This window comes from Populus trichocarpa, chromosome 8 (assembly GCF_000002775.5).
Source record: "Populus trichocarpa isolate Nisqually-1 chromosome 8, P.trichocarpa_v4.1, whole genome shotgun sequence".
Lineage (NCBI taxonomy): Eukaryota > Viridiplantae > Streptophyta > Magnoliopsida > Malpighiales > Salicaceae > Populus > Populus trichocarpa.
Genome location: NC_037292.2, coordinates 5,546,218 through 5,570,455, shown reverse-complemented (window position 1 = coordinate 5,570,455; position 24,238 = coordinate 5,546,218). Strand labels below are relative to the sequence as shown.

The 24,238-nt window shown below is 33.8% G+C and overlaps 4 protein-coding genes across 6 annotated transcripts; 2 read left to right on the top strand and 2 right to left on the bottom strand.

Annotated features, from left to right (window-relative positions):
* Positions 1–6,533: 6,533 nt before the first annotated feature.
* Positions 6,534–8,037, top strand: LOC7498182 (NAC domain-containing protein 2). Its single transcript, XM_002312220.4, has 3 exons — positions 6,534–6,862; positions 6,992–7,272; positions 7,408–8,037. Exons 1-3 carry the CDS (start codon positions 6,694–6,696, stop codon positions 7,807–7,809), a joined length of 852 nt encoding a protein of 283 aa, XP_002312256.2. The 5' UTR covers positions 6,534–6,693; the 3' UTR covers positions 7,810–8,037.
* A 271-nt stretch (positions 8,038–8,308) lies between these two features.
* On the top strand, positions 8,309–11,610 carry LOC7460700 (cytochrome P450 704B1). 2 transcript variants are annotated; one of them, XM_024607211.2, is made up of 7 exons: positions 8,309–9,003; positions 9,170–9,389; positions 9,552–9,767; positions 10,030–10,326; positions 10,410–10,796; positions 10,996–11,196; positions 11,317–11,610. In XM_024607211.2, the coding sequence occupies exons 2-7, from the start codon at positions 9,237–9,239 to the stop codon at positions 11,494–11,496; spliced, it is 1,434 nt and encodes a 477-aa protein (XP_024462979.1). In that variant the 5' UTR covers positions 8,309–9,003; positions 9,170–9,236; the 3' UTR covers positions 11,497–11,610. The 2 variants fall into 2 exon arrangements, with proteins under 2 accessions (XP_024462979.1, XP_024462978.1); XM_024607210.2 differs by lacking the exon at positions 8,309–9,003 and having other exon boundaries at positions 9,014–9,389.
* A 338-nt stretch (positions 11,611–11,948) lies between these two features.
* LOC7460699 (2-hydroxy-palmitic acid dioxygenase mpo1) lies at positions 11,949–14,557 on the bottom strand. Its single transcript, XM_002311275.4, has 4 exons — positions 13,958–14,557; positions 12,518–12,580; positions 12,368–12,439; positions 11,949–12,264 (listed from the first exon to the last, which is right to left on the bottom strand). The coding sequence occupies exons 1-4, from the start codon at positions 14,312–14,314 to the stop codon at positions 12,148–12,150; spliced, it is 609 nt and encodes a 202-aa protein (XP_002311311.2). The 5' UTR covers positions 14,315–14,557; the 3' UTR covers positions 11,949–12,147.
* A 1,913-nt stretch (positions 14,558–16,470) lies between these two features.
* On the bottom strand, positions 16,471–19,885 carry LOC7460698 (casparian strip membrane protein 5). 2 transcript variants are annotated; one of them, XM_024606882.2, is made up of 4 exons: positions 19,527–19,885; positions 17,106–17,363; positions 16,886–17,009; positions 16,471–16,793 (listed from the first exon to the last, which is right to left on the bottom strand). In XM_024606882.2, exons 2-4 carry the CDS (start codon positions 17,327–17,329, stop codon positions 16,584–16,586), a joined length of 558 nt encoding a protein of 185 aa, XP_024462650.2. In that variant the 5' UTR covers positions 17,330–17,363; positions 19,527–19,885; the 3' UTR covers positions 16,471–16,583. The 2 variants fall into 2 exon arrangements, with proteins under 2 accessions (XP_024462650.2, XP_002311310.4); XM_002311274.4 differs by lacking the exon at positions 19,527–19,885 and having other exon boundaries at positions 17,106–18,074.
* Between the last annotated feature and the right edge of the window lie 4,353 nt (positions 19,886–24,238).

Sequence of the window (24,238 nt, the reverse complement as noted above, 5' to 3'; positions counted from 1 at the left end):
ATAAGATTAGGAGGGATTAAATAATAAGGATTAACATATAGAGGGACTTTTATCTCTATAAAAGTGAAAGTGGTGGCGGTTAAAAATTTCCGAATTATACAAATATGAAGGTAGACGTAGCATCATCCAGCTTGATGGACCTCTACATTTGAATTTATTATTAAAGTTGTTAGCTACAACGGAGGTGGACCAATTTGATTATTTATATTCAAGATTATTGGCTCGTGCAGTGGTATGAGCTGGATCAGAACTTTTTAAATGGAAAAAAAAAAAAGACTTTGTTAATATTTTTTCTAGCTGAAAAAAAAATTGTATGAGGTTTGACCAGATAGAATCTGTTCAACTTAGCAGATTTAAAAATAAACTAAAATAAATTATAAAATATAATTCTCAATTAATCTAATATTGAGAGATGAAATAATAAAAAAATTAATTTAAAAAAAGACTAAAAAATAACTTAAATTAACTTGTCAAACTCATAATTCGAGTCATGAGATCAAGATAATTTCATATAAAGCAAACGAAAATAAATCAAGAAATCCTGATTCATAATAAATAAAGTATTGAATGATGTAACTGAAAAAAATACCAATTAAAAAAAATAAATCAATCAATTTAATCAACAACTATAATCACGAGGTTGTGATAACTTTATAAAAATCAAATTAAAATAAATCATAAAATTCAATTCTCGACAAGTTGAATGATGGAATTAAAATTATATCTATAGATATATTTTTTTAAAAAAAAAAAGTAATTCATGAGATGGTGCACCATTATTATTTTTAGTGTTTTATTAATAAAGCAATTTGAATAGGTATTTTTAAAAAATTCCCATGACCAACTTTGTTTAATATATATATATATAAAAGATACTTTACCTTTTATGGTCCAAGTCTTTTATTTAATGGGAATTAAATGTGAAAAAAAATCACATGGAACTTCAATTGAGGTTCGTTCTTGGGTGAAAATGAGCATAAAGGAATAGAATTTGCCTTCGATATGAACGGGGACGAATACGAAGGCTGGAAAGTCTTTATGAAAGAGAAGGGCAAATCATACACTTCATTGAACCTCCATTAGCATCTCCAAGTCAATAATCTAATCCTTTCTAGTACAAAACTAATCATAGCATCCAGGTAATAATTATTTCTACTCGATTTCTTAGAAATTCATGTAGTATTTTACTTGTTTTAGGTCTTTAAAAACGATATAAATTCATCCTCTAGTCTAATACACGAATCTTTTGCATTTAGTATTTGTTTTTACATTATAAATTTTTTTGAAAAAAATTACATTTTTTTTCAAAAAAAAATTTATTTATGTTTTTAGATTATTTTGATATTATGATGTTAAAAATAATATTTTAAAAATAAAAAAATAATATTTTAATATATTTTTAAACAAGAAAACAACTATTATTATATTTTTAAATATTTTCTAGTAAAATAAGACGAAAAAAAAATTGCACCAGTAATATAAGGTGATCTATCAACCGTGAAGGCAGATCCCGCGCGGTAAAGAAAGGGAGCGGGTAGTTAAGGAGAGGACACGTTGTTACAAAATCAAAACAAATACAACAACACAACCCTCCAAAACTAAGTGCCCGTTTTTGCAGAGCGGAAGGGCTTTTTTTTTTTTTTAAAAAAAAAAAACATGTTTAGGTTTAGTTTTATTACTAGATTTGTGTGTCCCCGAGCGCTAAGTCACAGGACATAATATTTTTTAAAGAAAAAAAAGATGTTTAGACAACATAAATGTGCTCTAATTTATATTTAAAAAATATATTTGGGACATAGGATTAGCTAAGAAAAAAAACTATTAGATAGACCAACCTTAAAAAAAAAAACATTGAAACCTGAAAAAAGGGTTAAAAAAAGGATATAGAAGAAAGATAAAGATAAAAAACAAAGCTCAATCACTAATGATATAAAATGTTGAGTGATGAAATTAAAAAAACATCAGTTTTAAAAAAAATGCATAAGCAAATATTCCAAACTCATAACCCGTTAAATTTTAGATTCGGGCTCAATTAAAAATCTTAATTCCCGATCAATTTAATATTGGGTAGTCAAAATAAATCCAACAAATCAAAAGATATAAAAGCTAGAAAAATCAAATAAATAAAAATAAATTTAAAAACTTATCTAAAATTAAACAAATAACAACTGAAAAAATGAGAATTATATTCGAAAGATAAAAGAAAAATAAAAGGGGATGAAATAAAAAAAAGGAATTATAATCTTGCAAATCATTTAAAAGAATCATTTCAAATATTAAAGGATGGAGTTGAGGGTATCTATTTAAAGAATTAAAAAAAAACAAAGAATGGTAAATTAAAAGACTCGAGATAATCAAGTCATTTTCAAAACCAACAAAAAATTCCACATAAAGCAAGTTGGAAAAGGAGGGAAACTTGGTCTCCGATTAAATAAATACTGAAGAATGAGAAATGAGAAAAAAAATTAGCTTAGATAAAGAAAAATAAAAAAAACCAAACAAACTCAGACGGACCTTCTAAATTCATGAAACCCCGGCTCCAGGTTCAATTAAGAAAATTCATTGCCAACCAATTTTAAAAACTTTCCAAAGGAAAAAATAAAGAAATCAAAAGAATAAAGATTAAACTTATCGAAAAATAAAACAAGGAGGGTAAATTGTAAAAAAAAAAATCAATTTCAAAAATGATTTCAAAAAAAATAAACAACAATGAAAAAGATACAATTTTTATAACAAGGACCAAATATGAAAAGTTAACAAATTAAAAAGAATTTTTAAGGGGTTAACATGAAAATCTAGAAGAGAGAGAGAAGGGGGGGTCGCCACCACCAAACCAGTTGGAAATTTGAAACATACATCGTCCCATCGCGAAGGGGGGGCGTTGTGAGGATTTCAACACCGTTGATGAAGATGGGTTTTGGTTGTTGGACGACCCAATGTGTTAGCAAGTTTTTTTAAATATTTAATATTTACTAACAATACAACAACGACCCTAAACTAACTCAATATTACAAAAAAAAAATCACTGTAAAAATATCAAAGAGTTTATTTGGATATTTTAATTAAAGAGCTGTAAAGTATTTACACTTTAAAAAATTAAAAAGACTGAAACTCGTTATAGTGAAAGATATTTTTTTTTAGAGTTATATTAGTGATTTTATTATGCAATAAGAAACAAAAGGATTAATCTAACCCCATATAATTTATAAAAAACAATTATATCATTGTGAAAAGACCATCTTGCCTAAAAAATTTAGTTCAAAAGTTCCATAATTTAAGGGTAATTTTGTTAATATATTATTATAATGAATAATGTTTTGCTCCTCGAGCTACAAGCCTCCTTTCCACTCTAGATTTTTGTTGATGATTTTTTTTTCAAAGCTAGATAAAAAACCAAATACATAGGTCTTATACTTTATGATGAATCTAGAGGTACATATATTTAAAATATTACATGCAACAAGTTGTCGTTCGATTTAATATCTCAATTTCATTTATCTATAAAAAATTACAATGATTGTTTAAATACGTGCAACCTTTTTTATTTAAAAGAAATTGAGAAAACAAGATGAAAAATCAAAGTAAAAAATAAAACCCAATGACCCAATAACAACACTACAACCTCGCAAAACTAAGTGCACATTTATTTTTCATACTTCTTGAAATGTTTTTTTGTTCAAAAAACAGGTTCATAAGCAAAAACAAAAAAATGTCTCAATCTAAATCAAACTCCATTACGTACAAACATAAGTCAACTAACTAACCCTCCAAGCATGATAAATTTACAACAATATTGATCGCAATCGTGAAAAATGGTCACACAACTAATCCGATTAAAAAGTTCATTACAAAACATCAAGAAGACCGGGACCGAACTAATATTTTACGACCGATTTTTTATATTTTAAATTGTCTGGAACAATCTTAACAAGACATGAAGTCAGTGATCAAATTTTAACAACGCTAATCTCGTCCATTGATAGGAGGGAGTAGCAATGACAAAAATATAATGCATGTACATATATATATAGTTGATGTCAAGATGAAAAACAATGAACGATTTTTCTAAAACTTGAAATAAAAAGTGCATAAATACAAGATGAAAAAGATGTTGAGAATATAATAGCTTCTGTTTTTTAATATGTTTTACTTAAAAATATGTCAGATAAATATATTTTTAATTTTTTTTATAGTTTTGATATACTAATATCAAAAAAATAAAAATAAAAATAAAAATTATTTTAATACATTATATTTTTTAAATAAAAATTACTTTTAAAAAACAACCTCCACAACAATAAAAAAAAAAAAAAACTCACATAACAAGTAATTTGTTTTAAATTTTTTTTATGATTCTATCTATCCAAATACCAAGCAGCAAGCTTGGACCAAGTAAAAAAAAAAAAAAGGAGAGAAAATCCAAGAAGGATAGCCGCAACTTTTACCTTGATTTTTTTATTGCATGCATCAGCAGCCAATTCTCAAACTTTTTTGTTTCCCAGATGAACTTCTAGGATCTAATCGACTTCACATCTGTCATGTTTTGTTTCCAAAACCGGCATCTTCATGATCTAATCCTCTCCTAATCTCGAGAAAGGACCCACATCTTAGTTGGGTTATGACCTAATCCTTTCCTTAATCAACCTAGCTCCCAAAGCTATTCTATTCCCATTTCTGTAATGCGTACGTGGATGCTTCATCATCTCCATCCTAGAGGACAAAACAAGAAAACAAAACCTGGGCGGGTCAATAAAAACAAGCCACCAACTGGTGACGCATGCTATGCCCAAAAAAGGAGGCTGCATCTAACGGCTGAGATTCATAGAATATTCCGTCCCATTTCTTGACATCCTATAAAAGTAATCACTGGAAGGGTTGGTTTGATGTTAATCCGGATGACCTCATAATATCAACACGTATTCATTAAAAGATTGATTAATGCAGTGATCAAGGAAGCTGGTTTAAGCCAATCAGGACAGGGTGCGTGAGGTGGCTAGATAAGAACCACAGAGTATAAAACACTGGCCTACAATTTCCCCCGATGCTTATCCCTAGTCTACTACTCCTACTTTTGGCAGGACACGTGTCGTTTCACGGGGAGGTGCTGATAGCAACCCCAGAAGAGCTAATCTCTCGAGTTGTAAAACGGACCGCACTCTCTTCTCAACCATTACCTTGCTCACACGAGGAACCGACTGGGTTTTGAAAGAAAAACTCAATACACGACCCTGCAAGAATGGTTTTATAAAGCAAATTCCCTCCGCCAAAAAGTCTGGATGCAAGAATAATTTCAATCTAATCTTTGATTAGGTATAATTTGCTATTTAAAAACTACCTGTTTAAATTTTATAAATTTTAAATTCATTAAAGATTTATATAATTATTATTTTTAGAATTTATAGAATTAGTTAAGATGTATTTAAATTAACTCGGATACTAATATTTAAAAACAAAATTCATTTTTTTTTATCATTTTATAAAATAAAAATATATACAAGGTGTATATTTGGTCCAAAGCTCTTGAAAGTACATGCTTAGCTCACTTAGAATATGTTTGGCAACAACTATTTGCCATGTTTTTGATAAAATTTGATTTTTTTATATTATTTTTTTAGATATTTTTATATTATTTTAATGTGTTGATTTTAAAATAAAAAAATATTATTTTAACACATTTCCAAACAAAAAATACTTTGAAACATAACTACTACCATAACATTAAACACTACCTTAAAAACACGGCCTATTATACAAGTTGTTTAGGTGTTGTTTAACATTACGGTTCAATTGTATTTTTCTTTTTAGTTTTGAATTATTTTTTTATGTTTTTTTATTTTTATATGCTGATATTAAAAATAAAAATATATTATTTTAATATATTTTCAAGTAAAAAACACTTAGGAAAATAAACTCTACCATACTCCCAAAACAAACAATTAATCCCAACTTTAAAGTCATTGCATAGCATTTGAACATCAAATTATTTGATCATGTCTAATTTGACCACTTTATATAAAGAAGAATTCCAAAAGAGGAAAATTTCGATTGAAAATACTTGAAGAAGCATACAGATATAATACATGGAACAACAATAGTGCCAAAAGAGTTGGACTTTTCAATGAAAATATCTTATTGGATATTCTTTGTACATAAAGGTCTGTTTTTATATTTAAAAATAATTTTGAAAAAATTTGAATTTTTTTAAAATTTTCTTTACTAATTTTTTTTTTAGTATTTTTAGTTTGTTTTAATATATTAATATAAAAAATAATTTTTAAAAAATAAAAAAGATATTTTTTAATAACAAAATATTAAAAAAAAACAACAATTATATCATGATTCGAAAGAGCAAGTGCAAAGAATCAAGCATAAAAGTCAGATTTAGAAGGTGTCCTCAATCTTTACACTCAATGCGAGTATGGCTACCTAGTTATCATCCGAGGTATTCAAGTCAACAAAACAACCAATCAAAACCATGCACCCACAACAGGACAAAAAAACCTCAAAAATAAAAGGGCCAGCCATCTCCTTGCAAACATTTCAAACACCTTCATTTCTCTCAAGCCATCCCCTCTCCTCCCTCCCTACCTTAGCCAAGTCTTCATCATGAGGTCTCTTTAATCTTATTAGCAAACTACCCCAAGCTTCTGTCTTTCTTTTTAAACACCACCTGTCTTTTTTGAGCAAAAAAAAATGCAAGGAAAAACCATCTATAACCAGCTTCCTCCTGGTTTTAGGTTCCACCCTACCGATGAGGAATTGATCGTGTACTACCTTCGTAACCAAGCCACTTCCAGGCCATGCCCTGCATCTATTATACCAGAAGTTGATATTTACAAATTTGATCCCTGGCAATTACCTGGTTGGTTTCAAATTAAAGGGTTTTCTTTTCTGCGCCCATGCAATTTAAAGTGTCCTTGTAATTCATAATCATGCTTGACTGTTTCTAGCTAGGCCTTGTGATATTGATTGTTTAACTTATGTGATGTAGAGAAGGCAGAATTTGGAGAAAATGAGTGGTACTTCTTTACCCCTCGTGACCGCAAGTACCCAAATGGAGTGAGGCCTAACAGAGCAACCGTGTCGGGGTATTGGAAGGCCACGGGCACAGACAAGGCCATCCACAGCGGATCTAAATATGTTGGTGTCAAGAAAGCTCTTGTTTTTTACAAGGGCAGGCCACCAAAGGGTGCCAAGACAGATTGGATTATGCATGAGTATCGCTTAAATGATCCAAGAAAACAAGCCAACAAGCAAAATGGATCCATGAGAGTAAGCTCCTTTTTTCGCTTCTTTTCCTCCCTACAGTGAATATGTATCATTGGATATTATTACGATTATTTGCCATTCAATTTACATTTGTGCATTTTTTTTATTTGACCATGGTTTTTGTTTTTTGTGTTTCAGTTGGATGACTGGGTCCTATGTAGAATTTACAAAAAGAGGCACACGATAGGACATTTAGAGGAGAAAACAGAAAATACAGTAGATGCCCATTTGGACGTCACCCCAGCTAATGATGTTAGTGAACAACAAATGATGAAATTTCCAAGAACATGTTCTCTTTCTCATCTGTTAGAATTGGAGTACCTGGGTTCAATTTCCCAACTCTTGAGTGGTGACACATACAATTCAAATCTTGATCTCCAAAACCTCATGAGCAATGCTGGAACTGACCACGTTGAAAAAATCCAGCTAGGACAGATGTCTCTCCAACACACAGATCGTGGGAAGTTTCAGGGGAACCTGCAGGGCAGTACCTTAAACCAGCCACTATTTATGAACCCAACGATGTATGGATTCCAGTGACTTGCATGGTTTTGAGTCTTTTGACCATTGAATCAAGAAAATTTGGGTTTATCATCATATTGAAGACAACACAGTGGTTAACATCCCAATTAGAAATGTACAAATTGTTTGTTAGGACATATATACATTTATCTTGCGCAGTTGTCAACTGTGAACCAGACACTTGCAGTTTCTTTAATGTGGCAGGCACCTACTAGGCATCTAAAAAATATATATTATTTTCACACATATAGGACAAGCTTGAAGGTGTCTCCTTTTGTTCTGGGCGCGCAATTTATAAATATCCCTTAATCCAAGGCAGCCGGCCTCAATATATATAAAAAAATTCCCAAAGATTTATGTAAATTAAAGTGGTGCTTCTGTTAGTGAAAGTCAGAAGACATTGCTGCTGGTTCTTTTGTTAGCTAAAACCCAGGATGGCCACAAACAATACAGAAATGTAATTATCACCATATCGAGCAGATATGCAGCCGGTCATGCACTTTATATCATTATTTTTCGAACTTTGGAAAGTAAATCTCACCTTTTTAAGAAAAATATTGAAATGTTAATTTTGAGATTGGTCAAAAACAATGTGGAAAGCAAATTTTATTGATGCAACTAACCAAGTGTTTCGGTGGGTGCATGGGTTAATTTGTCTTTAGCTTGATAGCGATTTATACAGGTAAGAGCTTTAGAGGCTTTAGATTCCGATCATTACATCATCAGCACATCTAGTTGCATTAGGAAGGTTGAATTCCATTATAGGTTCTATCCATTACCTGCTTCTCAGACTGAGTCAATATTGGATCAGCTATAAACTCGACCGGGTCAGAAATTTAATTCTGATATTCTACGTATACTGAGAGTAATTGCCGCTACTTATGGAAATCGTTGCTATCATTATTATTATTGAGCACTACTTTTGGATGGTCATTGGCAAATACAGACTGTAGAGTTAGAGGTGTGCACACAAGTCTAGAGCCTCAAGGAGCGAATGCAACCATCAAGTTATGGCCCGAGTGATTGCTTGTCTACGGTAAATTAGGTTAAGAGCAAAAAAGAGATGAGGCATTATTTTATCTAGAGGATGCCTAAAGCACACAAAGATTGTTGACACAGAAAACTAGCTAATTCAGTAGTTCATAAGGTTCACCACTTCTTTACCAACTTCCCAGTTACCTTTGCCAGACTCCATTATAAGAATCAATTCCAGTTAGGCCTTCTCTACCAATACTTTCAATATTTTTGCCCTTCGAATTTTATAATCAATGGAGGAAGATAAGAATCTTCCATTAGTTTCTTCTAATTCATGTGGCTACAACATGGGAATGGTATTGATGCTAGCTTGCATGGTTTTGTCATGGATTTTTATCCACAGATGGAACCAGAGGCAAAAGAGAGGCCCGAAAACATGGCCGATTGTAGGAGCAGCAATTGAGCAGTTTATGAACTATAATCAAATGCATGACTGGCTTGTTAAATACCTGTCTGAGTTAAGAACGGTGGTTGTACCAATGCCATTCACAACATATACTTACATTGCAGATCCTGCTAATGTAGAACATGTCCTCAAGACCAACTTTGCTAATTATCCCAAGGTAACCGCTTGTAAAACAATATATTATTTACTCATCTATTCTGAGTTCAATAACGTATCTGCATTGACATTGAATTTTCACCCTACCAAGTTTTTGGGTTTTAAGGATCTCTCGTAACTCTCTCTATATATGATAATAATGGGATTTGAAATTTCATTGAAGGGTGAGACATACCACTCATATATGGAAGTCCTGCTTGGAGATGGGATATTTAATGTAGATGGAGAACTCTGGAGGAAGCAGAGGAAGACTGCTAGTTTTGAGTTTGCTTCCAGGAATTTAAGGGACTTTAGCACAGTAGTCTTCAGGGAGTATAGCTTGAAGCTCTCTTCTATTCTTAGTCAAGCATCTTTCCACAATCAAGAAGTAGAAATGCAGGTAACTTTTAAAAGTTTTTAGTTTTCAGTATCATTTATTGCCATAAGGTTAGAGCACATTTTGAACACCATGAAAATAAAATCATCCAACCCTGTTCTACATAACATTGAAAATAAAACTATAGTCGAATTTTCAGTTTTCCTCACAGAAGTCGAGCCTAAAAGCATTGTGAAAGAAGCTATTCAGACCACTTTTGATTTTCGAATAGAACTTGCGAGGATTTCTCTGGTTATAAATAAAGCTCACAATTTCTCTTTTACAGGGATTGTTAATGAGGATGACTTTGGACTCCATATGCAAAGTTGGGTTTGGAGTAGAAATTGGAACGCTGACTCCCAGCCTACCAGACAATCGCTTTGCTCAGGCATTTGATACTGCCAACATCATCGTGACGCTTCGGTTCATCGATCCATTGTGGAAAGTAAAGAAATTTCTTAATGTGGGTTCAGAGGCTCTACTTGATAAGAGCATTAAAATCGTTGATGATTTCACCTACTCCATGATTCGCAAAAGGAAAGCAGAAATAGAAGAAGCGCGAGGCACTGGTAAAAATAACAAGGTAACGTCATCTTTGTGAAAGATTTAGTCTCTAGAATGATAGAAGGGATTGTGTTCACTAACCAAATTTATGGTCGCTGTCAGATGAAGCATGACATACTATCAAGGTTCATTGAGCTAGGTGAAGACCCGGAAAGCAACTTGACAGACAAAAGCCTAAGAGATGTTGTCCTGAACTTTGTGATAGCAGGGAGAGATACAACAGCAACAACTCTCTCATGGGCTATATACATGGTAATGACACATAACCATGTAGCCGAGAAGCTTTACTCCGAGCTCAAATTTTTTGAAGAGGATAGGGCAAAGGAAGAGAATGTTAAGTTGCATCAGATAAACACAGAAGATCCTGAATCTTTCAGTCAAAGGGTAATGCAATTTGCAGGATTTCTGACTTATGATTCCTTGGGAAGATTATACTATTTGCATGCAGTGATCACAGAGACACTTCGTTTGTATCCAGCAGTCCCTCAGGTATGCCTAATGTATTGAACCAATGTATTCACTGAAAACCGTCTAAAAACTTTGGATAATAGAAAACATAGATGATTAAGTTCATATAGCTAGAGAAAAGGGGAATCTAGTCTTGGAAATCTTGGTTATGATATACAAGCTTTTCACAGAAAACATGACAACAGTAGACAGCTCAATAACTGTTATTGAATGATTGCAGGACCCCAAGGGTATCCTGGAGGACGATGTCTTGCCTGATGGAACCAAAGTAAAAGCAGGAGGCATGGTTACTTATGTTCCCTATTCCATGGGTAGAATGGAGTATAATTGGGGTCCTGATGCAGCTTCATTCAAGCCTGAGAGATGGCTCAAAGATGGTTTCTTCCAAAATGCATCCCCGTTCAAGTTCACTGCATTTCAAGTAAGTTAAAAAGAATTCACGCTCACAACCAGTATGTTAATGCTTAATCATTGTTCCGTATGATTTGTGTTTTCTTGAAAATTAAGGTCGCTCGCGATCATTGATTCTGATATTCCACAGGCTGGACCAAGGATATGCCTGGGTAAGGACTCTGCATATCTCCAAATGAAGATGGCACTGGCCTTATTGTGTAGATTTTTCAGCTTTAGTTTAGTTCCAAATCATTCAGTAGATTACAGAATGATGACAACACTCTCGATGGCACATGGCCTGAAGCTTAGGATAGCCAGGAAATCGTAAGTCTAGAAGGCGTTATCTTGATGTTAATCCGAGGTAGATGCAATCAATTTCCATGAAATTTCGAAGTCATGTCACTTCGAGCTAAATATAATGACAATTGGTTTAAGGTTTAAACAGCAAGCAGCTTGTATACATTCCTGTTCTCAAGTAGAGTTGTGCCGCTCCACTCGTATAGTTAAAAACCATTTCATGTTACTCCAGTTATTATGTCGGCGCAAATATTGCATCTGAGAAAATGGAACTTGTTCTCTCACAAGTCACATTGAGTTACAAAATAAAAAACAAAACCGGCATTCTGAATCACGTTGAGTAAAGGGAAAGAAAAGGGTAAAAAGTGGGTAAAATAGCAAAAAAGCTTCGCTAAAGATGCTGTCCCTCCGCGAGAGTAATCACAGGGATTAAAAACTAATCACAGATATTCCCAGGGTTGAGAAGAGGAAAGAAGAAATGCATTTCGTATCCAATACTATTTCGAAGCTTTATCAACAGAAAATAAGTACAGGGAATAAAATATAATCACACACTCAACTCACAATAAAGTTCCAGGTACATTGTGTTGATCAGTGATATTGTTTAGAAGATGTGGCATGATTTTGTTTGGTGGTAAAGGGATATAAACTGATCAATGATGTTTATTGAAAAGGCTCCAGTTTAACTAAGCAACTTAAGCTTCTTCTCTCGCCACTCTTTTATTTCAGCATCAATCCTTGCTTGAACACTAGCATGGAACCCTGGGTACGGTTCATAACCGAAAGAGGTTTGAAGAGCCTGAAGCAAGGCAACATAACCACCATAGTTTTGAGATCAAATTGTCAAAAAAAAAAAAAAAAATGCACGCAGATGACGAAGAAGATTAAACTAGAAGTTATACCTCCAGCAGCACAAAGAAGGGAGCCATTATAAAGGCTTGAATGAGGTTATCCAAAAGTGCAGGGGCTCGTTTCTGCAGGAAATTATCTGAACTTGAGGCACATTTTAATATAACCAAACTTTAATAACTCCAGATCACAAGATCAATTACCTCAAAGACCCCATGCCCGATGAACTGTCCAGTCCAACAAACTATTTGAGCCACCAGAACAACCTGGAGAACAATTTTTTTGTCTTTAAAATTGAATGAAACAAAACAAAAACACCATCTCTTGGTTTGCATTGTTGAAAGAAAATGCATGATGCATGAATGTACAGAGTCAGATTTAAATGGTACATGAATCAGATGTTTATGCGCAGCAAATATTTAAAATAAATTGTACAAGGAAATTATCACACAAATCCATGTGATAATGTCCAACAAAATGATCAGTGAAGAAGCATGCCTTAGAAACACTTCTGTACTGCATTATCCTGTAACACCGCTTGCAGCCGTAAAAAATCAATAACTACTTTGATCCAACTAACAAGACTCATGATACTCCATTATTGAGATTGGATCTGACATCTACCTCCAAAACACCATTTCTCAAAATTGGATCAAATCCAATAACAATTTAAGCCATGGGGGCTCTGAACCAAGAAGCATTACATTCATCATCCCCTTCTTATTTATCAGACATTAGTGTCAATCGAGTACACACCGATTCAATCCTCCTCTTGATTCCAGCACCCAGCATGGCACAGTAAGAAAAATGGATAGATTCAGGTTGTTCACCAGTCAAATTTACAGCCAATACCCAGATTCCAAACAACTGCCTTATCTTCATATAAAGTCAGATATGGACCAAGAGAGCCATTCAAATCCAAAGAAGGCCTACATTTCTCAAGCCTTGGCTACAGGAAAAGTATCCATCTAGAATTCTAGATGTGAAATATGACATATTCTCTACAGGAAACATATGGTTTGCAATTATTACTGGCCTCCTAATTAAAGTTTTCTGTTATACAGAACGTCAAAGAATAGCAACAGATTAGGCTGTATGAAGAGCCATATTAATTAAAGCCACGTTGACAAACAAATTGGAACATCGGAAAGGAAAGAGATTTCGAATTTCTTCTTCCATGCTTGTTCTGACCCTGCCAATTCGCAATATTTGTAAAATATAACTTTTAAGAGGACCGGATTATTAAATAGAAGCCATCTACTATTCTAAAAGACATGTTTCTGCTTCTACAATAAATGCAAACTACAGCTTCCAGAGAAAGAGTTCTGGTGAACTTAAAGAATAAAGACGCAGCAACATAATTATTTCCAATTTGACAGTAGCTACAAAGTTGTATAAAATTTCGTATTCAGGTTGCAGATCATCATCAGAAGAAAAAAAATTAACGAGGCATATGAATAAGTAGCTATCATTGAAATTTCAATAGCCAAGACTAAAAAATGGCAGACCTCACAACAGACTCATTATTCTCGGTTTTTGAATTTCCATGAGCCAAAAGCTATCACCAACAACTGAACATTATTGTTCAATACCCAACAAACCAAAAACTAAGAATAACACCAAAAGAGAATAATAAAAATTACCTTCCAAGCAAGAGAGAACCCGAGCCAACCAGCCACCAAAGAACTAGCCACCCAACAAAAAGCACAAAGCAAAGCAGCCAAGGAACCAGCTTTTGGGTCCAAACAGATATAAAACAAAGCATAGATCAAAACAAGAAAGAACCCAACGTTAAAAAGGAGAACAACACCATAACCAAACAGAGATAACTGGATTTGAGGGAGACTAAACAGAGGAGGTGTGAAATAAAGAATCAAACAAGCGGTGAAAAAGATTGGCCAAACAAATATCATGTGAATCAATATGTTTATTGAGTTACTATGGTATGCACCATAGAATGCAAAGTGCTTCTCTAGATCAATCAATCCATACTTTCCCATCGAAACCAGAAAGAAAAGGCAGAGGAAAAGATGGGATTTTTTTCCTGGGAAAGTATTAATGGGTCCAGAGCGTGTGTATTCACTGGGGATGGAGAAGGAATCTATGAGATGAGATGGTAGATTTGAGACGGCGGGCGGTTTCTTAAATTTTTATAACCAACGCACACAAGATAGACAAAAGAAAAGGCAGCTCTGAAAACAGGGGATTGCCGTGAATGCACTTCCATTTAATTTTTAGGTGTTGGGTCATTAACTTCTGTACAAAAAAATTATTACTATTTTTTTACTTCATGAAATAATTCCAATAAAAAAAAACTTATGTACAAAAAAATTAGAATTAACAGTCTTTTTGATAACTAACGAGTTATTAAAAAAAGACTAAATCTCGTAAACTAAAATCATTAAATTTTCTCAATTAAAGGCAAGAAAGTAATTCATTGTTGAAGCTAACAATAATTTGTGAGTAGTTTTACATTTTTGTATAATAAATATATATGGTTGAGTTTATTGATTAGTGTTTGAAATCTTGCTCCTCCACATTCCTTGTATAAATCTTTTTATTTTTCTTTTAAAATCTAGGTTGTGTTTTATTTCACGGTAAAAATTATTTTTTATTTATAAATATATTAAAATAATATATATTTTTTTAAAACATATTTTTAGTATTCACACGTAAAAACAATTTAAAAACACATTAAAAAAATTAATTTTAAATAAAAAAATCAAAATTCTTGAGGGAGTTCAAATAGGCAGCAAAAACGAACGTTCCTCCAATAGATTGGATGAGAGAGACACATCCATGGAGAGAGCAGGAGGATTAGTTTAGGTTCTTAGTGTTTATTTTTAAAAAGCACAGCAAGATGGAGTCAAGTCAACTAATTATCGATTGGTTGGTGAGGTTTCTGAGAAGCTGAAGGAACTTGCACCACGCGAGATGACAACGCGTACCAATCTCTCAGTGGTACAAATTAAAAGTTTTAGTTTATTCTCGACGAAGCATGCCTGTTGAAGATACCGTAATTAATTATTATATTTAGTTTAAAATGGATTATAAACTCATCTAGAAAGACGATTAATTAAACCAAACAATTTGGCTGACGTGGCAAATTAAACCCGATCTTAATCTTATCATTAAAACAGATAATGGAATACAATTCGACCATCTGAAACCATTGGCCATATGCCTGAAGATGCAGTTGGGTGATCTTAATCACCGGAAGATGCAGTTGTAAGAATCAGCCAAACTGATGAGGGGCTACATAGTATTGGAGACATGCTAGAGAGCATGGCTTGGAGGTATGTCATGTTTTAATTACACTGGGCAAAAACAAGCATATCTTTCCAAAGATTTGAAAAATGCTTCATCTACTTTGCCTTCGAGTCGCCGGGAAGATTATGTTAAAAAGGCTAATGAGTTGGTTGATAATATGGACGAGGTATGTGCTTTGATATGTATACGATGCAGAAGAATGATGATGTGCTAGAACAACTCCAGATTATGTTATCATAAGATCTGTACTCTTAGAGTTTGTACTCAATGCCTGGTTATTCTAACCACATCGAATTCAGTTTTGAAAATAATAATTACTGTACCACGTTACATTGCTCTGCACTGCACGACCATCAACTCTTGGTTCTTTCCTGCCGAGTTGTCTTCTCTTTCATCTTTGTTATTGCATGACAAGAGTGAATGGTCATAGCCGATAATATTTTGCAGCAGCTTGGGGTTCTAACATATGTAGGTGGATGGATATACATTGGAACTAGGTTCAAGTTATAACCATTCCAGCACTTCTAGTTTTTAAATTAGATATGCTGCAGCCGCAACCGTCACTTACTTAAACAAATCCAGCAGTAGTTTAATCGGTTATTTAGAATATTGTACCATAATTTTCAATATTGTTTTTGTTGAAGTTTTGAGATCCCGAATAAAATGTTACGTGCTTTGTTCTAGGAAAAAAAAAAACAGAAATATTTTGGAAAGATAGGAAACTGTTTGGAGAAAAATAAGCATTCAAGGCTTCGATCGTGAAAAATGTTCATGCCTCCAATAAATTGTAGTCGTAGGCTCCGCTAGGCATTTATCAAGTGGCTGGACATAACATGTATAATACCACACTCCTAGTTTCTTACCACAAATACACAAGCTCTGGATATTTTCAGTGACAACATCTTATAATATACTAATTAAGAAATATATAGATACATATGCTCTAAGAACAGAGAATTAATGACAGTACACGGATACATGCATCGCATATATAATTCATTAGTGCCGCGAAAGAGCCACGGCTGACGTGATGATTATCAGCATAATCATAATTATTGAGGCAAAAGAGCCTATTAAAGATCCAGATATTCGCTCACAGAAATTATTGAATTGTTGACAGATTGCCAGCCAATTAGCATTCCTCTTGTGTGCCAAGTATACAACGACTGTTGCAGCTGCAGCCCCAGCAGTGAGAAGTTCCACCATTGCCTTTACATGGTTGAAATTCATCAGAAAGTGAGTTTCTTCAAATTATACAAAAACTACTGATCCTCGCTAATTAAGAATACAAGTGGCCATACCGTATCAAAGATGACCAAGATAATCCTGGTGATTCTTGCTTCTCTCCTGATGAAGTGGGAGATAGATAGGGGGATGGAAAGAACAAGATACCCACATACAATAGAATTTGCAATCACAAAAAACCTGTTTGATATGGATGTCCACGTCCATGATTGTTATGTTATGGAAAACTTTGGAAACATGCATACGAGGAATATTTAAGATATGGAAATGACTTACGTTAGGGAGGGGAGATCATTATATTTAGCCCTGATCATGATGGGTTGTGTGAAAATTGTAAGTGTTTCAGAAGTAGTTCCCATGGTCAAAGCACTTGCAAAAGTCCCAATAGCCGCTACACCTCTTAAAATGAGGTCTGCTATTGAGATCCCTCTATTAATCCCTCGTTTTGGAGCTGCAATGATCGTGGATGCTTCACCTGATTCAACTGCTTCTGCCTTCATGATTGACCTGAGAATCTTCCCTCTTTAATTTCTCCTGCAGTACGTACGTTTTTGGTTCACCCTGTTAACAGCTATAACTGGGATTTTGTATAGCTCTAATTTCAGCTCAAATAGCATCAGATTAAGAGGCGAGGAAAAGTAATGCAAGGTATATTAATTTTAATATTGAATTAGCACGCCAAAGCAAATCTGGATTTTCTCCATGGACGCAAGGGTAAGAAACAACTAAAGCAGGTACGATTAGGTATGCCAAGGCTGATGAGGTAGCTTCGTTTTAATTTGCTTCCCTAAGCATTCATTGTAGATGTCACTGTCTGACAGGCTACATGATCTAACCAAAGTAAAGCTCTATGAATACTGATTTCTCTATGTTTTTCAATGTACGTGTTCATAAGCGCCCAGAATGCTTTCCTTCTATTTGATCCCTAGGATCTCCAAAAACAAAACAATAATCCTAATTCCAAGAATGCAAGTCAAATATGCCGACCTTAGCAGCTAGCCATTTATATATTGATTTTCTTCAAATAAATTATTCAACCATTTTTTTTAATATTCGTATCAATTATTTCATTCAATTAATAAATTGATCGCGCGCATCTACAAAGACAATTGTTATAAATTTCTTATAAATGAACAACTTTGAATTGTTATTAGATTAAAATGTTGAAAATATTTGATATTTACTAATGTGTCCTTCAGTTAATAAGTTGATCACACAAATAAACAAACTTTAAAACTAGTTTGCCATTTTCGTTTTAAAATACAGCTAAACATTAATTATAGATGAAAATTATTACAATCAAATGTTAAGATATAAATAAGATAATAAATATAATAATCTAATATTTGATTTTGATGAATTGTAGTGTAATTTAATCATTTTCAATTTCATCAATTTCTATTGACTTATTTTTAATTAATCCTAAAGTTTCGAAGATCGAAATAAAATGTAAACAAGATATTAATTATATGGGCTAAAAATAATTTTAAAAGTTATTTTAATTTATTTAGCGTTTTATGCATTGTATAAACAAGTATAACAACAAAAATAGAACAACCTATCTCTTAGAAATTAGTAAAAAGTTCTCAAGAATTTCATCAATGTTCGTCCCTTCTGTGATACAAGAGCGCTCATGAGTGTGTGTACGCATAAATCCATGAAAACAGTCCCATCTTCAACCAACGATTGTAGCTTGCAAGGAAGGGCTACGCTGGCTTGTACTTTCTCACAATATACAAGGGCTAACAAGCCAGTACTGTCTGTTGTGAGGAGGCTGTGCTGTCTTGTATTAAAATCTCTCAATAGATAGCATTTACAAGGGAGGTGCGAGTCAGTGGCCTTTCCGGCTGGGCCTTGCCAATTTTCGGATTTGGAGCTGTAATTAATAATTATATCCAATTTGACTTTGAAAAGAAAATAAATTGAACGTGGAATTTTCCCTTTTCTTGAAAAATCGTAGTCGTGCTTTAGGAATTAATAAATAAGTCATAAAACATTACATAATCAAACTTTAAATCTTAAAAATCTCAAATAAAAAAAGTTAATTGGTCAGACCAACTGTAATCGCTAATTAATAAGTATCATTGTTAGCATATTTGAGGTATACAGTTTAGTAGACCTTTTGCTTTTACATGATCTGTTCTCCAAGTGTAAGCAGAAGCTGGAAACTTCTGATACTCAATGCAACAAACCTACCGTGAAGAAGAATCTAATTACGTGTGTTAATTATAAATTTTATTTGGATATTTCAATAATTATCAAATAAATGAATCTTGGATTTAATTATCTACTCATGTGGATCATCCTTAACCAATTTCATGTCGATCAGTGCTACCCAAAAACAATCTGTCAAAAAAGTAAAATAGTGTTTATAATTACAATGAGAAAATTCAACTTTAAAGTGCGACGTAGAAGGACGATTTGCAGTTATCTGATTGATGTAAAAGATTCTTAAATAAATCCAAACATTTCGTTTAATAAAAATCCCAAATAATTAATGAGAAGTTTTGAGATCTAATAATATTTTCTATAAATTGAATGTGTATAATTAATTGGATTCTTTTTTTATAATATGATAATCAGACGAAAAAACACCATATTTCTTAATAAGTAACGATATATATATATAAACACAGAAGATTTGTTCCTGAATATATATAAAAATTAGCTCAAGAGATCATTGGGAGAGAAACTTACTTGTGTAGCTGATATGACCATCACCACAATATCAACCTTTCGCTCCATGTGAACTTCACAATTGCCGATAGTAATCATCGTAGATCTAGCATGTGAATGTGAAATAGAGACATAGCCAAGGACAGCTTGCCGATCATTTCAACCAGACAATGGCCCAAAAGTTTGAATTACGAAATCATATATATCTATCTAGCAATGCCATCAATGAAACTCGAAACAAAATACGTGTGAGGAGCTTGCCGGCAAGTCATCCTTGGCTGCGCCACGATATCTCATCTTCACATGTTAAGACCCTAGATGAATTAATAAATCTAGTTCTTCTGTCAACGAAGAATTATTGCAACTCTGACCATGGCACCAGAGGAGAGAGCTATATATATATATATATATATATATATATATATATATATATATATATATATATATATATATATATATATATATATATTTGAGTGATATCGTATCACAAGCACGTCACTTGTATTGATTAAGTTGGAGAAAGAGTATGAGTAATGCTTTGGTTTTTAAGATGACATGATTGTGTTGCATTGAGGCATCGGACTCTTTGATTCAATCATTGCATGGAGGAGCTCAAACTTCATACCCATATATTATTTCTATCAACCAACGGGATGCGAGAGACGTCAGGAGTTGAATTGATGGTTTTCAAGGGTACTGGTGTCACAGGATAAGAGATGATAATTAAAGATCAGAGATATAGACATATCTACTCCATGATCACATGATAAGGTTAAAGTATCCTAGTGTTGGTGATTTTTCATTTCATGTACCACGTGATGTGATGATCTTAGAGAAGAAAGCAATATCTACCTACGAGATTTTACTGCTTTCAAATTGTTTTGAAAAACAAAAACCTTATCACTGGCCAGCTTCAAAGCTCGGATAAGGAAGTGAAACTGATTCACTCACCAATTTCGGTGGCATGTTCACACTATTCAAGAAAGTTTTTGAAGGCAATGCTTGGCTTGCACATGGAGGTCGCTGTTTTGGAGGGGTGAATTCCCATATGTTTAGCAATTACCATTCATAGTTCTTACACCAACCCTAAAAGAAACCAACACCGCAGGTCATTTCTATTTGTGTTATTCACGCATACAAGTCAAGAGTTGTCATATGGTCATGGGAACTTGTATATCGTAAGTGATCATGGCTAGCAAACAAATTGTTTCAATATTTTACATTTTTTTTTTATTGTTATTGTTATTGCTATATCAAGAGTGTTCAGGGGAGGAAAAGATGCAGACGTTTGCCCTACAATCCCCCCTGTTTCTATGGTAAGAGTTCATTTTATGGTTTTGTGTTATATGAATATGTGATTCAATCTTAAGAAAATCATCATGTTACTAATGCCCATTTTGTAAGATAGAAATGGATGGGAGAAGGATAGGACGAAGAAGGGAAAGACATGGACTTCAGTACTAGGTACTCAGACAGAAGTGTGAGTGCGTGACGTTAATGGAACAAGGGAAAGACAGCCTGACAGGGCAGCACTGATCTCGTGAACAAGGACTCTGGTTAATTAGTTATAGGATGACATGAGCTTAGGATTCTTTTTTGTACCAGCTTCGGCAGAATGGTTTCCCTTTCCCATCTTGAGCAGAGAAATCAGCGCAGCACTCCCCCTCTTCTTGCCTCCTCTTGAGGTCCAAGCGTCCAGCCGTGCAACACTCCCTTTCTTTCAAGTTTCAGCTGTTGCAGGGATAAAATCACTCCATCCAAGAAATTCAACCAAAATTGTAATGGCAGTTCCTTTTATTTTAAAAGAAAAGGATGGGGAGTGAAAGTTTCCGGTAACTGAAGAGAAGAATTGCAAGCTTTGGTTATAGAAATCAAAACTGAAAATAAAAGCTTGATATCAACAAATCAGAATCGTTCTTTTATTAAGTTGAAAACACTTTGCATGAAATCAATGAACGTTACGAGAATTATTTTTTCTGAGGGAAGAATCCAGAAGAAATACAAAGGAAGAAGACTATACAAAATGCAAGACAAATTTCGTCTTAGCTTAAAATTTCTCACCATTAAGCACAAATTTCGTCCATAACTCTTTGACATTCCACACAATGTTACCTAGTTCATACAACCATTGAGCATCCCAAATGACATCATAAGATCCCAAGGTCAGAATATACACATCAATGTGAAACCATTTTCCTTGCATTTTACATTTGAAGTTCTTCCACATTTGGGTGCACATAACCTTAGCACCACTAGCCACCTTAACACAAATATTTTTCAGAGCCACCAGTTCCCAAAACCTTCATGGTCCTATATGAGCCATCTCCAAACATGGCATTGACAGAAATCGGTACAAATCACCACTTCCAACATTCATTTCCCCGCTGTCCTACTGACTGGTCGACAAGATCACTTCTGATTCACCATACTTTAATTCATCAACTTCTAACAAGAACAACTGTCTCCCTTTACACCGGTGAAGATGATCAGGGTATATTTTTCCTCACAATAGCAGCATTTTCCCTTTCGCATTTTCTCTAGGACTAGGTACCCTTCTAGTTCTGAAAACCTAATTACCCTTTTGGAACTGTGGTGGTAAAGGAAATAGATCCTTTTTGGTTGTTATCGGCAACAGGACTAGGAAGTTTAAATTGGTTATTGGTGGGTACAGGTCTAGAAATGTTCAAATTGGTTTTGTTTGGAAAGAATGAATTAGTTTTGGTCATGGAGAAATGGTTTGATTTGGTCAATGATTTAGGAAGGTTGGGGGTAAGTTCTTAAAGTTTGGCTAGAGAAAGGCTTAAAAAGTTTTTGGATTGAACATTCTAGCTGGTATCTGTAACTCAGGGCTCAGGCTCCATGTTGCCTAAGAATCAACATTACATATTCCTCGGGCGCAGAAAGACGATTCACTACAGAAATAAATTTGCGAAATAAAGAACTAACATCTCCTTTCTGTTTTGGATAAATGAGCCCAGCCATAGGATCACTTGCAACCATCTTTCTAAAATTAGCCATTAAAGCCTCAACATACTCAGGCCATTGTAAAACAATAAGCACCCCATTAACATCTCCATGAGCACGTCTATTAACTCCATATTGTCTAACCCGCATTGTCTCAATATGTTGCAAATTAATTCCTTCAATCAATTCCCTGATATCAGAAAACTCTTGATTATACCTATTAGCAATACCATCATATGTAGAATTCAAAGAACTCTGTTGTTTCAAGAGCTGAAATTGTTGCTTAGTAAGTTCAGAGACTACCTTGGTCAAAGTCTCCAGTGATTCCTCCATGCGCTTCAAATCCCTAGCTCTCGTCTTTTCTGCCATGTTGAAAGACCTTCACTTCCACACTGATCAACCCACCACAGGTGCCAATAACTGCTATCTAGTAATTGAAGAGAAGAATTGCAAGATTTGGTTGTAGAAATCAAGACTGGAAATAAAAGCTTGATATTAACAAATTAGAATCGTCCTTATATTACATTGAAAACAGTTTACATGAAAATATATTTACTCTTGTCACATAAATACAAGTTAGCTTGAACATACCACCTGCAAGGTTTTTTTTAAGAAAAAATAAATTATATGCCATCTCTGTAGTTTAAAAACTACTGGAAGAAAATATATATCTGACCCTATGTTAAAATGTAATGAGATGAAGATTTGTCTGGTTCAGTTCAGTAGGTTAATGAAATTAATGTTGTTAAAAATACCAGACATGGCGATCGATGGAGGGTGGTTCTCTTCTTTTTCCTGCTCTCCCATCATTTAGCAGGCCTGGAAACTCTTTACCAACCCTTACAATCTAAATGGGCTAATCTTGTCTCCTAGCAGCCGAGCGTTTGACTGGGCCTGCTCTTGAACATGCTTTTTTTTTTCCTCTGCTGATTGGGCACTGGTAGCAAGTAGTCCTTTGAATATTTTTATTTTTCTACAAGTTTGATGTCTATCATTCATTATAGCTCTAGTGTTGAGTTTGCCGTTTATTGTTGTCTTTGTTCTGTCTTTCAACTTGTTCAGCAGCAAGGAGCTCAAGAACCTGAAGGACCATCTGAAGCTCTCCGCCCAAAACTTCAGGTATTGCATGCTTTCTGTTGACGCCTTGAAAAATTTTCCCCAGTCGACACAGTTGATCAGTAGCGTAGATATTTCCTCATTAAAATTTTATGAAAAGGGCCATGCTATATTCATTGACCTATCTCAGATTGAAATTTGGCAATATCCTCGAAAACTGAGGTTGCCATAATTGCAACATAGTAAATCAATTTTATTTTTTTATATTGCGTTATTAAAAATCATCTGGATGACTTTAGATCCATCAATTCATTTGGGCAATATTAAGTTGTTAAAATAATTATATATTAAATTACAAATAGCTCTTCTAAATGGTTTTTTACCATTAAAGTGCACATAAAAAAAAAAATATTACACTATTTAAAAAGCCATATTTTATTAGGAGAGATGCTCTAATAAAAACACGAATTTCGACGGGCTGGAAATATTTAGATTACTGAAATTTAACGCAGCTAAACTTTGGTCCCCGTGTTATGAAAACCAACACAACAAATCCCATCAAGGATTTTGTAAAGAACCCGATAAACAAAAAAAAAAAAAGAGGAAAAAACAGAAAATTGACCATAATAACGGGAACGTGTTTTTGTGTGCGCGTGCTTGTGTTTTTTCAGGGACAAACACTAGTGTTCAACAACAGCCACAAACCGGATACG